Below are 18,101 nucleotides of genomic sequence, written 5' to 3'. Positions count from 1 at the left end.
CAATCTCGGAAGCCCCGTTGTTCCAAGTTAACTTGACAGATGTGCGTCCAACCTACACTCCGGAAGAAGATCAAATGGCTGTTGAGACCCTGCAAGCTAAGAAAATAGCCCAGAAGTGGTGGGAACTGCCAGATGGACGAATCTATGTGCCACAACGGCTAGCTTGGAATATTGTCCAGACTGCACATAAAGCTACCCATCTGGGAAAAAGTGCCCTGGCAGCACTACTACAAAAGCAGGTCTACATCAATGAACTACACAGTTATGCCAATTTAGCATCTATGCGATGCGTAGAATGCTCCAGAAATAACCCCAGACAAGGAAAGAGACCCCCTCCTGGCATTCAGCAACCTGGCACTCTTCCTTTTGAAGCCCTAGTTGTTGACTTTACTGAAATGCCTAGGGTAGGCCATTATCATTATCTATTAGTTTTTGTGTGCTCTTATACAAGATGGGTAGAGGCCTATCCCACCCGAACTGAGAAAGCACGTGAAGTTATAAAAGCCTTAATGAAAGACATAATTCCGAGACACGGGTTACCCCTATTTATTGGATCCGATAACGGCCCTGCATTTGTTGACAAGGTGTTGCAAGAAGTTAACCATTTATTAGGCATTCAGTGGAAGCTCCATTGTGCGTACCGTCCGCAAAGTTCTGGACAAGTGGAAAGGATGAATCGGACCCTCAAGACCCACTTAGCCAAGGTGTGTCAGGAAACTCAGCGAAAATGGATAGAGATGCTGCCCTTAGCTCTGTTCAGAATTCGATGCACTCCACACAAAACTACTGGTCTGTCTCCCTTTGAATTAATGTATGGCAGGCCTCTCCAAATTTTAGTAGGATTAAAGGGAGACCTGCAAGAATTGGCCAATGTTAGTTTAACCCAAGAGGTTCAGGCACTAGGCAAAGTTCTTCAAGCCCAGCGTCGGTATATTTTGGAAAATAGACCCCCAATTCCTATTACTGAAATCCATCCTTTCCAGCCGGGAGACGAAGTGTGGGTCAAAGATTGGAAAAATGACCCTTTAACTCCCAGATGGAAAGGACCAAATACTGTTATACTTTCCACCCCTACAGCTGTAAAAGTAGCTGGAGTTAAACCTTGGATACATTGGACACGAGTCAAGAGAGCAAAAGGGGGGGAGTGGATTGCAAACAGAAATCCTGACAATCCTTTAAAAGTTGTATTGAAAAAGAAAAAGCAGTAAAAGAAGACTCAGGCTAGACCTTACTGGGGACATACCAGGAAATTGTTCCCCCTGCGTACAGTCAGACCTGCAGCTGGAGAGTTGAAGAGCGGGACTAGACCCTACTGCAGCTTGCTGGGTAAATGGCTGCCCTGCGTACGGTCAGATCCCAAAGAAGATTAAACATGTATGTTGTGATGTTAGTAGTGTTAAGTTGCACCTCCTCAATATTGTGCGCTAAAGGGGGGCCTGCTTTGGGAGAGGGAAGTATGCCCTTAAGGTTCGCCGATAATTATTGGCTTCACTTAGCTAATATCACTGGAGTAAAGCATTTTTGTTTGCCAGAAGATATACCAGCCAATAGACTTATTAGTTCCTGTTTAATACCCGTTTGTAAGCATCCCGATGGGATTCAAAATGATACTATGTTGAGCCATTATCATATAAATTTGACTTATTCCCAAAATGCAAACTGGGGCGCAGTTACAAAAACTCTGCCTCCTACTGAATTTACTTTATGCATTCCCATTGTAGCTGGTATAAATGCCACTTGTGCTCGTATGATTAATTGTCAAAAATCTTCTGGAAAATGTAAAGCTATCCCTGGACCCCCCTTCCACTGTAATGAAATTCAAAACATATCCTTTAATTATGCACATATACTTCTGCCTCATGGATGGTTTTGGACCTGTGGTTCCCGTACCTGGTCATTCATCCCTGCCAATTTGTCTGATAACCACCTATGTTGCCTTAGCTGTCTGGTACCAGTCCTTCCCCCGTGGCCTGAGAAAATTCGCCAGCGACAGCCCCGGGCGCTCCAGCTGACTGAGAGCTGTACTAGTCATGTGAGTCTGTACTCTGATTCAGAGAAACTAGCATTAGCAGCATCTCTGGTTGGAGTGCCAGGCCTAGCCTTGGCTGATGGTCTGGAGATTAACAGGTTAGCCTGTAGCTTAGCCAAAAGCATAAATGCCACCTCACGAGCTCTGTCATTATTAAATAAAGAATTACGTGACCTAAGAGGTGCCGTTTTAGAAAACAGAGCTGGTATAGATTATCTTTTCCTTCTCCATCATCTGGGCTGTGAGTCACACCAGAAGCTTTGTTGTTTTAATTTAACTGATAACAGCAACGCTGTAAATATGCAGATCAATAATCTGTGTAATATAGTGGCAGATATAACAATAGGAAAACATGATTGGCTTGACTGGTTGACCTCTTGGCTTCCAGACCTCAGATGGCTAAAAGCATTGTTCGTTCTGATATTGCCAGTAATAGTGGTAGGAATGCTGTTATGCTCCTGCATCCCCTGGTTCATGCGTTGCCTGAAACATCAATTTACTGCCTCGGCCACTAAAACAGCTGCCCGCTATGCTTTAATAGCTCAGCAAGATATACAGTAAAAGTGCTATAGTAATCCTGTGTTACGCTTTGCCAACTTCTTGTGTAATTAAATGCTATAATTGTAATAAAATTATGCATTAAGGGTAGCGGCCATGTCAAAAATCAGATATGTTCTTGCTGAGCTGGCATATGATAGCTAAAACAGCAATGTGGAAAGTCCCCAAATTATTAACAGGACTGGGTCTCTCTGACACTGGCATATCATGTTCCAGTCCTCTGCTTGGCTTGCATATTGCTTGGATACATATCAAGGTCTCATTCTTTGCTAATCATGCCCTATTACCCATTTTCATAGACCTCGCAGTTAGAAACAGTGAGAGAAGGGGAGGGGGAAACTGCCTGCTGTCATATCTATAAAAGTCATGTATTACTGTGATTCGGGGCTTCTGGCTCTTTGGAAACGATTCCAGCCTCAAGCCCGCGCGTTAAATAAAGAAGAATCTCTTTTTCCTTCACTCCGTGGTCTCTCTGACTCTGATTTCTGCTACAACGGAAGTACAAACTGGGTTTCGAAGAGGCAGAGGAACTAGAAATCAAATCGCCGATATTCACTGGATGATGGAGAAAGCAAGAGAATTCCAGAAAAACGTCTATTTCTGCTTCATTGACTATGCTAAAGCCTTTGATTGTGTGGATCACAACAAACTGTGGCAAATTCTTAAAGAGGTGGGAGTACCAGACCACCTAACCTGTCTCCTGAGAAACCTATACGAGGGTCAAGAAGCAACAGTAAGAACTGGACATGGAACAACCGATTGGTTCAAAATAGGGAAAGGAGTACGACAAGGCTGCATATTGTCGCCCAGCTTATTTAACTTATATGCAGAGTACATCATGAGAAACGCCGGGTTGGATGAATCACAGGTCAGAATTAAGATTGCTGGGAGAATTATCAACAACCTCAGATATGCAGACGATACCACCTAATGGCAGAAAGCAAAGAGGATCTAAAGAGCCTCTTGTTGAGGGTGAAAGTGGAGAGTGCAAAAACTGGTTTGAAACTCAACATTAAAAAAACGAAGATCATGGCATCTGGCCCCATCACTTCCTGGCATATAGAAGGGGAAGAAATGGAAGCAGTGACAGATTTTATTTTCTTGGGCTCCAAGATCACCGCAGACGGTGACTGTAGCCATGAAATTAAAAGACGCTTGCTCCTTGGGAGGAAAGCTATGGCAAACCTAGACAGCATAGTAAGAAGCAGAGACATCACCTCATCGACAAAGGTCTGTCTAATCAAAGCTATGGTTTTTCCAGTAGCAACATATGGCTGTGAGAGCTGGACTGTAACGAAGGCTGAATGCCGAAGAATTGATGCCTTCGAACTGTGGTGCTGGAGAAGACTCTTACGAGTCCCCTGGACTGCAAGGAGGTCAAATCAGTCAGTCCTAAAGGAAATCAACCCCGACTGCTCATTGGAAGGACAGATACTGAAGCTGAAGCTCAAATATTTTGGCCACCTAATGTGAAGAGAAAACTCCCTGGAAAAGACCCTGATGCTGGGAAAGACTGAAGGCAAAAGGAGAAGGGGACAGCAGAGAATGAGATGGCTAGATAGCATCACGGATGCAATGAATATGAACTTGAGCAGACTCCGGGAGAGAGCGGAGGACAGGAAGGCCTGGCATGCTATGGTTCATGGGGTCATGAAGAGTCAGACATGACTTAACGACTGAACAACAACAACATTGTATGTGTGTTGTTGTTGTGTTGTGTTTTTCCTTTTTTAAAAATAAAAATAAAAATTATTTTATCAATGAACTTCTAATCCACTTTATAACCTTTGTACTCTGCATTCCTTCTTCTCTCTAGAAGAATCCAGACAATGTATTTTTAATTAATGCTAGTGGAATCATATGTTTTACTTTCTGTAATACTACTTATTGTATTTTCTTTAATAAACCATTCCTCATTTAAGATATGGAATTGGGTTTGTGATTTGTGTGGTACATGACTTGAGGGAAGCACTTACTTAGACCATTAACAAACTTTTATTAGCCAAACCTCATGGTCAGTTTTCTTTCCCTCTACTTGATCTGCCTTCAACATTTACCACCGATCATTCTGTTCTTCTCTTTTTGTTTAGTTTAGATATTTGTGGGCATGTTCTTTCTTGGTTTCATTCTGACCTTTGGGATCATTCTGGTACTGTTCCTGTTAAAGGCTATTTTCTCCATGCCACTTTCAGTATGGGTTCCTCAAAGTTCTGTCCTGCTCTGTCTTTTCTCTTTACTCTCAGTCTTCTTCTACTTGGGTCATTCATTTCACAAATTTGTATACTACTTCATGAAAGAATTGCAAAGTGGTAAACAGCATAAAAATCACAGTATAAACTACAAACCATCTCATGATCAGCAACAAGATAAGAGCTGGGTTACCCCTCAGGAAAAGCCTGTGTAAAAAGGGGCTTGTCTAATATCCACAGGAAGTGAATCCCACAGGGCAGGTATTTCAACACTATAAGCTCTATTTTTGGTGGCCATAAAACAGACTTGGCACCACTAAAAGTGCTTCTCCACAAGATTGCAGTGATCAGGCAAGGACATAAGGGATAAGGCGATCCCCGAGGCAACCTGGGGAGGATCTTCACGACAATGGAATGAGAAGCGCATTGGAGTATTATCTGGGGGCCCATCTACACCCGATTTTACTCTGGGGCAGGTGAGAATCGAGATCCCTTGTGATAGATGATGTAGTCGCGACTTCGCAGCATCTGTGGTTTTCGCCTGGAAAATGCGGAGTTCCAAGGAATTGTTTTGCTCCAATGTTTTTTGTTTGCTACAGGTTCCCTGCACTTGTGAGCCGTCTGTCCCTTCCCCAAACTGACTTCGCATTTTGCAGCTGCGCAGTTACAGAGCCACAGAGGTGAGTTTTCATCTATTTAATCACACTTTCGCACATTTTTGCAGTTTCGTATCTTCGCAGTGGTTGCTTTTGGACTCAGTACCCAAGGGCTGGGGGTGGGGTGGGGCTTGGGGGAGGACCAACATCACTCCAGCCACCATTTCAGAGCAATGGCTAGGCACATAGTAGTCATGCTTCTTAGTGCGAACTATCACGAGAGTCTCAGCCTGGGGAACTGGCAAAAACTGATGATGTGGAAATGAAAGATCACAAAACACCCACTTTTTACCCCCAAAGGGATGGAAAGACACAGCAGAGCCCCTCATATACAAAACAGCCACTGAACTGTTGCACCCCCCCCACTCACGGGACTGCACAGCTGCGCATTTCAGTATAATGGCAAAAAAGAAAGGGCATGGCGAGTCTGTTAGGGAAGCGCGCAGTACTCGCAAGTGTACCGCAGGGCATGCTGATTCGAAGCTGCATTCCTGCGCAGTTGCGATGGGATGGGGGTCAAAGCGGCGCCATATAGATGGGGCCCGGATTTCCAGGGAATCGGCTTTGGTCCATCAGGAACACACAAAGAAAGAAAAGCCGAGTGTACCAGTACTTTAAAATCTGGTTTTCATGGGTCACATAGGGCTTGAAAGGAACATACTTCTGGGTTGGGTGGCAGAAGTAGAACTGAATGTCACCACCTGGCCAGGGGCTGCTCAACCAATGAGAGAGGTTTCTTTCTCAGCCCATGTCCAGGCTCCCCCTAGCTACTACATTATTATGAATGGAGAGTAACTAATTCACAATGCTGATAGCTAGAAACAACCCAGTTATCCAGTACAGCATCTGATGGCCCCCCGGTCTAAGAACGCTATCTATAATCACTTTTAAATGGATGATTTGCAACTTTACTTTTCATCCTACAATCTATCTGCCACTTTATTTTGCTAACCTTTCTGCTGTTTCACTTTGGATGACCTCTCCTTGTTTAAAGCTGAATCTTCCAAAAACTGAACTTCTGCTTCCTTTTCTCTTTCCCTAGGCAATATTCTTACTGCTTCTTCCTTCCAGGTCCAGGACTTGGAACTGACTTTAATCTTCTCTTTCTTCTCCTTTCGTTCATGTCACAGAGAATACTTGCCTGTTTCAGCTTCTTAATATTTCAAAAATTCACCTAATTCTTTTTTTTACCACAGCTAAAATATTGATTCACTCCCTTTATTCTTTGAAGGCTTGTTTTGCCAGTTGTTTTGTCAATAGGCTTTGGTTCTTTTTGGATATTCCAAAAATGATGAAAATTGAGGCGATGAAAACACCAATGAGTGAAGGCAAGATGTTGCTTTATTAACCTATTTCAGATAAATAAAGAAAAAGCAAGACAATACATTCAAAGCATACCTTCCTTCAGTCACTGGAAACCCCGTACTGTTATTAAAGATCAGCAAAACAGATAAGAGCAGTGATGAATGGCTCCATAACGGCCTGGCCTGTAACACCAGCCTCGGCCTATGGTGAGGCTCTGAATTGGGAGGGTCCCAGGGAATCATATACTATCCCTTTGTTCCCTTCCATTCTGGACATGGTCCCACGACTTCATATATTCTACATTCTTGCAGACTGGAAAACAATCAGCTTCCACAATTAGCATCCAGCCAGCCCAGCATGGATAGGATAGCTCCCATCAACACTCTCAGCTGGTCTTGAGATTCTGCCAAAGGTTTGTCTAACAGCTCAAGCACAGCATCACATCACCAGCCTTAACCCTGGGAACCAGCATTGCTCCCCTCCATCAACTCAACAAATAGGCAAAATGGGACTCTAGACATGGGCAAGAGAATTCTGTGCACCACTGACTCCTCAATATACCATGGTCTTCCATGTTTCCACTACAAGGCTTGGTTATTATAATGCTCTTCTTTCCGGTTGACCTGTTTCTCACCCACAATCCCTTTCTTCTGTTTTGAACTGTGCAACCCACCTTGTGTTTTTCTAACACCTCTCCATTATTATATTTTCTGAATTGATTTTCCTTATTGTTCTTGTTTGTAAATGCTTACAATGGGTGGTATACAATTATCTCCAGCCTCCTGCATGCCCTCAAAATCTTCTCTGGAGAGTTGAGAGACCCTCCAGAGCAGATTGGGGGAGGGGGGGGCTGCATGGGGGAGAAGAGGAGGGAAAAGTACCATTGCATGAGCAAGAGTCCTCACATGATGTTGGACTTCGCCCATTCTTTTCTGCTTATTATCATTAAGCATTAATGCTTAATTACTATTAATTAGCTACCATTATCCTTCACCTCTTCTATCTTTATTCTTGCCCATAGTTTCTCTGTTCTACTGGCACTTTTTAAATTTTCTTAACCAAGGGTTTAATTTTTTAATTCACATCTCCATCCTTTTTCACTCCACCTGCCACATCTCTGGAATGTCTTGCCAACAGACACCAGGGGTGCTTCCAGATGGAAGGGTCCTAGCATTTCCAATAAAAAGGCCTTCTGCAGCTATTCTGTCTTGTTATCCTCCTTAATGGATTTTCTGTAGCAAGAAAAAAAAACATGGAAGAAATGGTGGGAAAACACAAGAGGGTTACAAGTGGAAAACATCATAATCTGAAACATGCCTCCCCCTGCCCCCAATTCCATGAATGAGGCAGGATGATGGTGCAATAAAAGCCTCATCTGGGAGCACCTTAGGACTGCCCTCTCTCTCACTCTGAAACCAGTGCCTGAATACCAATGAGTTTGTTTGAGACTTTGCTGCTTGATTCCCTCCTCTCCTTCTTTGGGTGGCTTACAGAGCAAATGCATTATGTTTTAAACTTTTGTACAATGTCTAGATCTTGTTGTAATTTTTTAAAATATAATTCCTCAACAACAATACTAATATCTGGATCCAGAGTCAGTCATACATGCAGTAGTCCCATTGATTTCAATGGGTCTTCCTTAAGTATGGATCCAACCCTATGTCTAAACATTCTCTTCATATCCTACTTGCAGGTTCTGTCTGAATGTGGGATCTCCCCTGATGAAGAGAGTAGCAAAAGAAGCATGGAAGCCTGAGGCAGGCCTGCTTCTGACGGTTCATCCTCAGGGTGATACCTAGGGAAACATCATCTGATATGGTCCTTTGTGTGACATATGGCTAGTGTTGGTGTTCAGTTGGGGAATAACATGGCATATACATACTGTTCTACTTGAGGAGCTCTGAGCACTTTTTAATTACTCCCCAAATGAGTGAAACCTCATTTAAAAACTCCAGGGATCAGCTCCCAAGACCTAAAACTGGCTGCTATCCCCTCTTGTTGCTGAAGCAGCAGTAAAGCGGCAGTGCCCGCTCCTGGTTTTTGAGGGCCCTTGGCCAAGACACACTCAATGGCCCTCCTCCCTTGGTCAGGCTCCCTTCTCAGAGAGCCAGAGCATCTCTACATCAGGCTAAAATCCCACATTTAAAATGGGGCTTTCTGCTTCCATTTTAAATGCAGGATCACAACGGACTCCCTTTACTCCTGCTTCCTTCCCCGCTTTCCCCTCTCCTTTCCCCCCTTACCTGAGCCTTCTATGTGTCTCATTGATCTCGCTTCTCTCATTGTGGGGTTTCCTCTTTTCACGAGGGAACTCAAGTGGCACTCAAGTGCTGTAATTTGATCGCTCATTATCTCCGATCTTTTAAAAAATGGAATAAAGGTCATTAAGTGCAGGGGATGCCCTGGAGGTTCACGACATCATCTAAAGGACCCACAAACTTCCACGAGTAAGCAATCTCAATAGTAGGATAAAAGCTCTGGGTGGAGAAGCCCCCAGTGAGCAAGCAGGCAGTGGCATTTACTGCTCCTCCTTCTCAGCATCACTGTTGTCTGAGCCAGAGTGAGAGGCAGAAGAACAAGCAAATTGCAATGGTGAAGAGGAGGACAAGTCCAGGGGGCTCTTGTCAGTGGGCTTCTGCTGGCGCGTGGGCCCTCAGCCGGTGCCCAGCCATGCTTACCCTTGATGCTGGCCCTGTAAACCATCAGCTAAGGCAATGTGCTCTCATAACAGGTAAATCTTACATTTCTGACTTTTCATAGAATCATAGAATTGTAGAATAGTATGGTTGGAAGGGGTCTACAAGACTATCGAGTCCAACCCCTTGTAATCGTGATGATATGACAAAAGGTGCAGATCTGGCCCAAGCACATGTAAAACATCTTAGGCCCAATTTTGAGCCTGATGACTCTTCTTCAGGGGCAAACGATATAGAAGACAGGAACATTATAGTAACATAACAGTGTGACCATTAGTGGGTTAGCTGCTTCAGACTGCCTGGATCTGATTCTACTCTGGAGCAGCTAATCCACTATGCCACTGAAGATGTATTTATTGCAAACATGGTTCTCCACATGGTGTCTTAAATATTCTCTGTTTCTTAAGCACACTCCGGTAGGGAGTTAACTGAGACTGGAGCTACAATATCTGTGGATTTTGAAAGGTTTGCAGCTGCAGACCCAGATTCACCCATCTTTCTGTGGTGAATTTCTTACAGTTCAGGAAGATGGAAAGAATAACCTTTTAGTCCATCACTTCTTCCTTTCTTTGTTCCCTTTATTTATTTATTGCACTTATGCCTCGCAAAGAGCTCAACCTGTGAGGTGGGTTAGGCTGGGAGAGAGTGACTGGCCAAGTGCCACGCAGTGAGCTTCACAGCTGAGTGGGGAGTTGAACGTGGGTCTCCACATTCCTAGTCCAGCGCTCTAACCACTACACCGCATTGGCTCGTAAACCAATATAGCATGATAGAGGGCATACTGGGAAGCAGAATTAGAGTGCAGTTTGGCTCTATGTATGTTTGGGATCTAAAGACATTACACTTTCCAACCTGTGTTGGTGTCTGTAACTATGGAGACTCGGTGTCTGTCATTTTCTACGTTGCCCATTAGCCTGCAGTAGCCATTAGTGAGGCTACTCTAGAACAGGGGCAGGCAGAAGGTAGATCTCCAGATATTTGAGATTTCAACTCCCAGAAGTCCCCTGCCAGCATGGCCAATGGCCAGGAGAACTGGAAGCTGAAGTCGAAAACATCTGGAGGTCTACTTTCTGCCCATCCCTGCTCCAGAATTCTTGCTAGGAGGAGGGGATTACACCTATGTTTGCTGAGCTACTACAAAGCTGCTGGGAGTGGGTGAAGCAGTGGAGCAATAAATATGGGCATGAGCTGAAGCTGTCGGACAACTGCTCACATATCAGCACAACTCACATTTCAGCACATAATTGGAATCATGGGAACTTAGACTTGCGAAGTTGCAGTGTGGAGAATGAGGTTCTCCCAGTTTTCCCTGTCTTTCCTCTTTCTCTTTAACATTGCCCTTCACATTCGCCAGACATGGAGACATTTTTGGTAGTTATCCATAGCATTGTAGGTCATATGACGGCGTGCACATCTCAGTGCATTTTTTTTTTTTTTGCATAGGTGGTATCCCTGTATATTTTAAGTACTGTAAAATTATTTAGACTTGGATAGCTGTTTTTCTTCTTCTTCTGCATCTCCCTGCGTATTGAAAACAGCTGAATGTTCCTCCATGAGGAAAACCTGTAATTTTGCATGCTACTCAACCAAATAGCAAGTAATCTGCTTAACTCAACTCACTTAATGAATATCAGCATGCAATATTGGAAGCCTTCTCATGGTGGATGAATCGGACAGTCCATTCTCTTTGAGCAGGGGGCTTCCATTGCTTGAAGAAAAAAGTGACCGTTCTGAACAGTTACGTGTCTTAGTGCTTAGAGCCTAAAAACTGACACTGAAGAATAGCAGAAATGCAGAGTAGGAAGAGGATATCTTCCATTCTGTCCCACACATGGTGTATCTTCTCAAATGGCCTTTTTAACTGGTAGTGATCAAAACTATAAGCATTATGTGACTTACAGTGTGTACTATGAAAATAATCATATGCCATGAAGCATTAATTCCTGTGCTTTTCAGATAAGAGGTTTCCACAATCAAGCCAGAACAACTAATTCCTTATCATGGGCAATCCTCAAGGACCTATTCAGGTGTTAATTCCAGGGGAGTCAAGGAATGATAACCCGCCAAGACAGTTCCTAGACTGGCCTGCCCAGTTATCAGCAGAGCACTCATGGTTCAGAAGACGATGATGGATAGGAATAGCACTACGGTGACAGAGTTCATTCTCCAAGGCTTTACAGAATACCCAAAGATACAGATCAGCCTCTTTGTAATATTCCTTGTCATCTATCTTTTTACCTTAGTAGGGAATATGGTGATGGTTGTGTTGATCAGGACCAGCCCTCAACTCCATACCCCTATGTACTTCTTCCTGAGACACTTTTCCTTTATGGATGCCTGCATAACCTCAACCATTGCCCCCAAGATGCTGCTGAATTTACTAGTAGGGAGGAAAACCATCTCTTATAATGGGTGCATCATCCAGTTTTTCATGTTTTGTGCTTTTACCGATGTAGAATCCTTCATTCTGGCTGCCATGGCAATTGATCGCTATGTGGCCATTTGCAAGCCATTGTCCTACACAGTCATCATGTCAAAGCCTCTCTGTAACTGGCTGCTTGTTGGCGCATATGTCGGAGGGGTTGTGAGTTCTCTCATACACACCTGTGCATCTCTACAACTATCCTATTGTGGGAAAAATTCTGTCAACCATTTCTTCTGTGACCTGGCTGCCCTGATGGCCCTAGCCTGCTCCGACACATCCCTCAATGAGCTTCTGCTCTTCACCTTTGGCACCATGGTCGAAGGCTTCAACACTGTGACCATTGTCACCTCCTATGCCTTCATAATCAGGGCTATTGTCAGGATGCGCTCCTCAAAAGGAAGGCTCAAAGCCTTCTCTACCTGTGCCTCTCACTTGACAACTTTTGCCCTGTTCCATGGCACCATCCTCTTCATGTACTTCCGACCAAGTTCCAACTTCTTAATGGACACAGACAAAAGGGTCTCAGTCTTTTACACCCTTATCATCCCTATGTTGAATCCCCTGATCTACAGCCTGAGGAACACGGAGGTAAAAGATGCTCTAAGGAAACTGACAAGGAAGAATACAAATTCTCACTGATTGTTTTGGTACTGCTGTGGACTTCAGTAGCTATAGTGCCAACTGAACTTTGTGTCTGTACATAGGTTGGCTGCTATAATGAAGAGGTAGAAGTAAGGCCATAAGAAAATTGTCATTTTCATATACACAAGTGTGCCTGTGTTCGTGCTGTAGACTATGTTTTGTTTTGTTGAAATTCTACAATAAAAATTAATTTAAAAATCTTGTAGACAATGACTTTAGTTTAATAAACCCTTATCACATCTTCCTTCCAGATGAAGGGGTGGTTCATAATGCAACAACAGCACTTGATCAGGATGTAATTTGTGACAGGGCTCACTGTTTTCACTGCTAAATCCTGGAATACATGAAGTAAGGATAGATAAAGGAGTACTTGAGCAGGTGCAGAATGCATTTCTCTCACCAATGAGTAACAGCAGAGAGTATCCTCACATCTGGGATTAGGGAGAATGGCTTCCAGGGGGGTGTTGCCATGAGCAATTTACTGTGAGTTTGCTGCGTTTGGAAGTTGTTTGGGGCACATGACATTGTGGCCATCTTGCAGCCATCCTGGAGATATTTGTGGAAAAACTGGATTTTCTGAGACTATTTTTAGTCTGATTGTTTTCCTTAATTTGGCTTGCCTGTGCTTCTGTTGCGGTGTGTACCAACCCTCCGCATTTACTTTGGCATGATAGCCCTGCCCAGGGGTGTGTCTTTCATCTAGCCATGACTTAACTGACCCTGGTCAAGGGGCCTTCCCCCAAAGTTTCCCCTCCCTGTGTCTCCCCGATGTTTCCACCATTTTGCAGCTAGCCATTCAGGAGTTCTGAGCTACCTCATGGTATTTACCACCATGATAGTAACCTGCCACTAACCTCTGGCAGCAATCCCCTGGCCCTGGAAGATATAGGTGTGCTCTGCTTGGTAGCCTCTACCTTAAAAAAAAGTCCCCTTAAAAGTACAACATCAAATAGCACATTGCCACTCTATCGTGAACCTGAAGTAAGGGCTCCAGTTTCACCAACCACAGCTGCCTGAGGGTGGGGTGGGGGAGTGAAGTTATTTACAAGTGGGGTATGGGGTGGGTGGACATAGAGTAAAAAAAGGTGGGGAGACCAATGAGTGAGTCTTGTTTTCTGCCCCTGTCCAGGCTCTTGGCTACTACTACATTATGAATGCTCCCATAAATCGGAAAGAATGTTAGTGCGATAAAGCAATAAAGTGGAGATGAGATTTTACATACTGTAATAACTCAGGGTGGGAACAGGATCTCTAAATGATGACGGGGATGAGACTCCACCCAGTAGCCACCCAAACAATTTGCAGTAAACTGCCGTGTGTCCTTCCGAGGGCCCCAGTCTAGCTTTGGGATAATCTGGGTTTTCAACCCCGATGTGTCCCTACTCCCCAGAGAGAGCAGATTTGACTCCAGTAAAAACTGCAGCAAAGTGGAGAGTGAACTAAACCCGTTGCCATGGAGATCCCCCCCAGACCAGATGGTAGTGCTTTCAGACAGACAGATTTAAACCCTGACGTCCCCTTTTCTAGTAATAATTAAGTCCTGCACTTGATTACCAAACACTTGATGGCTGGCAGCTGAATGGGTGAACAAACTCCATTGAAAGGCATTGGGGGGCCAATCTACATTGCGCCTGCCACCGCAATGAATTCAGTGTCCTGTTGGGTTAAACACTCTCACATTAAAACATGATTATTCACACTCACCCATTTTCCCTGTTGCAGTGCTTGATCCAATGTGCGAGCTCAGTTCACACTCGAGCGCTGTGCTGTTTTCCTCCTGTTTTCCTGTGCACGCTTGTCTGATCTCGGACGCTAAGCAGCGTCAGCCCCGGTCAGTATTTGGATGGGTGACCGCCTGGGAATCAGGCTTCCTGCATGGAGCAGGGGGTTGTTCTATACCTTCAAATGAGATTAAGTTTTACCCCCTCCTATCCCCCACTCCAGATGTTTTTTTAAAAATTAAGGCGTTATCCTCGCATAATCGGGGCTTCTCCGCAATGTTTTTTTTTTCTAATTCAGGCATGATCTTCGAAGATTTGAAGTTGTGAAGCTTCACAACTTAGAATCTTCGAAGATCATGCCTGAATTAGAAAAAAAAACATCGCGGAGAAGTCCCGATTCTGCGAGGATAATGCCTTAGTTTAAAAAAAACTTTACCGAAGAGCAGGGCTTTCTCCATCCCTTCCTTCTATCTGCCATAGGGACAAAGGCTACCTCCTGTCTGGAAGCAATGGAGCGCTCTTGGTATTCCTCATATTAGACTGAATATTATTAACCTCCATACTGGGGCTGGGTGGGCAGTAATATTTATGTATGTATGTATGTATGTATGAGTGTGTATGTATGTATGTATTTATTTTAAGCTGCATCTATACCATTTAACATCCCAGGGTCTCCAAGCAGTTCACACAACAATGTATACAATAAAATATAAACATGGATATAAAGCCAATATAAAACAATAAATCACTTTCAAACATCCCCCCCCCCCCCCGCAGTAAAACAGAGCAGTGTCGTGGTTGATTACAAGTCAGGGAAATCCTGAGTGAACAAATGCATTTCCAAGGGGCACTGAAAGCTCACCAGTTTCCGCCTTTCAAACCACATGTGGGAGAGTCTTCCAGTGGGTGGGTGCCACCACTGAGAAGACCCACTTATGTGCCGTTACCTAACATCACACTGTTGGTCATGTAATGACCAACAAGGGTTCCTCGGAAGATCCCGGGGATTGATCTGGTGTATATAGGGGAAAGCAGTCAGTGGTTAGGTATGGCTAGTTGTCCTTTGTGTGTAAATAGCACAGAAGTAACATACTAGTTCCTGAATCACCCAGCAGAAGAATCTAACATTTGGCCTATATCAGCCTTCTCCAACCTGGCATCCTCCAACCTGTTTTTACTTCAACTCCCATAATTCTCAGTTAGCTTGGCCAATGGTCAGGAATGCTGGGAGTTGTAGTCCAAAACATCAGGACAGCACCAGGTTGAGGAAGGCTGGCCTATGTTCATGTGGATTCAGTCTATTCTGAAGTAAGGTTCATGTTGTTGTTGCTGTTTCTATAATGGAAGGATTCTGAAGTCTCTGCATGCGCACCCTAGGGTAGTTATAGAGAAGGCATTTGGCATACTGGGCTGCATATTTGACCTCTCGAAGTCTGATTGGCTGGGGGAGATGCACAGTGATCTCAGTGCGCGGGCAGGGGAGGTTCCCCATCTCTGTGCATTGATACAGGCGTGGGGGGGAAGGGGTTTTGTGTGCATGAATGTGTGCGTGCAAGTGCATGCATGTGTCCATATGTGTGTGCATGAGTGTGTGTGTCCATGCATGTGTTTACTTGTGAGCATGCAGGCATATGTGTGTGCACGCAGAGTTGTGGCCCTTGACTTGCCACCTATCAATCTATGTGGCCCGCAGGGGCAAAAGTTTGCCCACCCCTGGTTTGTAATTTAAAACATGCAGAATCAATACAAATATTTAATTTGTTCTAATTTATGAACTGTTACAGAGGTATTTTATCCTATAAAATAGGATTTATACAGCCAGTGGTTTTTGCTGTCTAGCTCTGGGGGGAAACCTCTCCATGTTAATATCTGCCAAGGAACTGCAGTTAGCTGTTGAAGATTCTGGGGAGTGTTTTGGGGACACGCAGTTCATGCTGGTCAGGCCAATTGGGCTTCACAGTTGCTTTGGGAGACTTGCCTGCTGCCTGCCTGCAGCTGCAAAAGCAGGGGGAGATTTATGCTGTTGGGGTGTATTAACTTCAAAGAAAGTGAGTCTGCTGTTACTGCTTTTCTTACTGATGAACCCCTGATAAGCTTCTGAAGAATGCCAGAACAGGGTTCCCCAGAACACTGTTCAAAAAAACACAGGGCTGGGTTTTATTTATTTATTTATTTATATTTTAAAAAATTCTTGACTGCCTTTCAGGGCAGAAGGCTTCCCAAGGTAGCTCACAGCAAAAAAATATATAGAAACAGTTAATATATTAAAAGCGATAAAAACATAAACACAATAAAATAGCAAATAAAAGCCACAATAAAAGCAGTCAATAAAACCACCACCAACAGCAAAAACAGCAACAACAGCAGTCATATCAAGGTAAAATAACATGTTTTTAAGGCCTTCTTAAAAGTCTGCAATGATGGAGCATGGCAGACCTCCGATGGCAACTTGTTTAAAACATGAGGGGCCACAGCAGAGAAGGCCCTCTCACATGTGGTCACCCACCTAACTGCTCTCACGGGTGGGTTCGCATGATCAGCGGGCAAAAAAGCCCATGACTGGTCTTCCTCCACCCCCATGCATGCCAGTCACACGACCACATTTTACATAATTACCCACGATGCAGCATGGGTTACCATGTCATCCAAACCCAGCGTGCGGCATGGTGGGTGTGGCTTTGTACCCACCCTACAATCCCTACTGCAAGTTGTGGGCTGTAGGGTGAGTATGAAGCCACTCCTTCTGTGCCACGCACCAGGTTCAGATGACATGGCAACCCATGCGACATCGTGGGTAATTATGAAATTGCGGTCGCACCATCAGCACACACAGAGGTGGGGAAAAAACACATGATGGGTTCTTTTGCCCCTGTGATTGTCTGAACCCACCCATTCTATTGCTCTTTGGAGGCACCTGTGGCTATTTGGAAGCAGAGCTGCTCCCTTTCAAAAGCCCTATCTTGCCAAGTGCTTTCACCAGTACATCTTTCACATCCTTGTTCCTCAGACTGTAGATCAGAGGGTTGAGCATGGGAATCACTACTGTGTAGAACACTGAGGCCCATTTGTCTTGGTCCATTGAGTAGCTGGAGCTGGGCCGAAAATACATGAAGAGAATTGTCCCATGGAATATGCTGATGGCCATCAGGTGGGAGGCGCAAGTGGAAAAGGCTTTGCGCTGTCCTTCAGCAGAGGGCATCCTCATGACTGTGCCCAAGATGTACACATAGGAAACAAAAACCATGCCAATGCTGCTTGCTACAATGCAGCCAACGAAGGTAAACATCATAATCTCATTGATGTAAGTGTCAGAGCAGGAGAGTACTAGGAGTGGAGGCTCATCGCAGAAGAAATGATTGATGACATTAGATCTGCAGAATGGCAGTCGGAATGTGCAGCAGGTGTGTATCAGCGAATCCACGATGCCTGTAAAGTACGCGAGACCAATGAGCTGCCTGCAGACCTTCTTGGACATAATGACGGAATAGAGAAGTGGATTACAGATGGCCACGTACCGGTCATAGGCCATCAAAGCCAGCAAAAGGCACTCTACATCTGCAAACAAAGCAAATAAAAATAGCTGTATAGCACATGCATTGTATGAAATCCTTTTACTCTCAACTAAGAAGTCAACCAGCATTTTGGGGGTAATGGCTGTGGAGCAGCAGAGGTCAACAAAGGAGAGGTTACCCAGGAAAAAATACATGGAGTTGTGAAGCTGTGGTTCAACACGGATCAACACAATCATCCCAAGATTTCCTATTATGGTGATGACATAAACCAACAGGAAGATCACAAAAAGAGGGAGCTGCATTTGGGGGTTATCTGTGAATCCCCGAAGAATGAATTCAGTGATGACTGAATCATTTCCTTTTTCCAT

The 18,101-nt window shown here is 44.3% G+C and overlaps 2 protein-coding genes across 2 annotated transcripts; one reads left to right on the top strand and one right to left on the bottom strand.

The window, feature by feature from the left end:
* Positions 1–6,836: 6,836 nt before the first annotated feature.
* LOC146358117 (olfactory receptor 5AR1-like) lies at positions 6,837–18,101 on the bottom strand. Its single transcript, XM_084857866.1, has 3 exons — positions 17,199–18,101; positions 7,619–7,669; positions 6,837–6,857 (listed from the first exon to the last, which is right to left on the bottom strand). Exons 1-3 carry the CDS (start codon positions 18,099–18,101, stop codon positions 6,837–6,839), a joined length of 975 nt encoding a protein of 324 aa, XP_084713992.1.
* On the top strand, positions 11,559–14,965 carry LOC146358118 (olfactory receptor-like protein OLF1). Its single transcript, XM_084829198.1, has 2 exons — positions 11,559–12,471; positions 14,904–14,965. Exons 1-2 carry the CDS (start codon positions 11,559–11,561, stop codon positions 14,963–14,965), a joined length of 975 nt encoding a protein of 324 aa, XP_084685324.1.

The sequence above is a fragment of the Heloderma suspectum genome, chromosome 1, assembly GCF_057233095.1.
Source record: "Heloderma suspectum isolate Gila_16-S chromosome 1, 16-S_ref, whole genome shotgun sequence".
Taxonomy (NCBI): domain Eukaryota; kingdom Metazoa; phylum Chordata; class Lepidosauria; order Squamata; family Helodermatidae; genus Heloderma; species Heloderma suspectum.
Note: the sequence above shows the minus strand (reverse complement) of the source record. Positions and strands in the feature narration are given on the sequence as shown.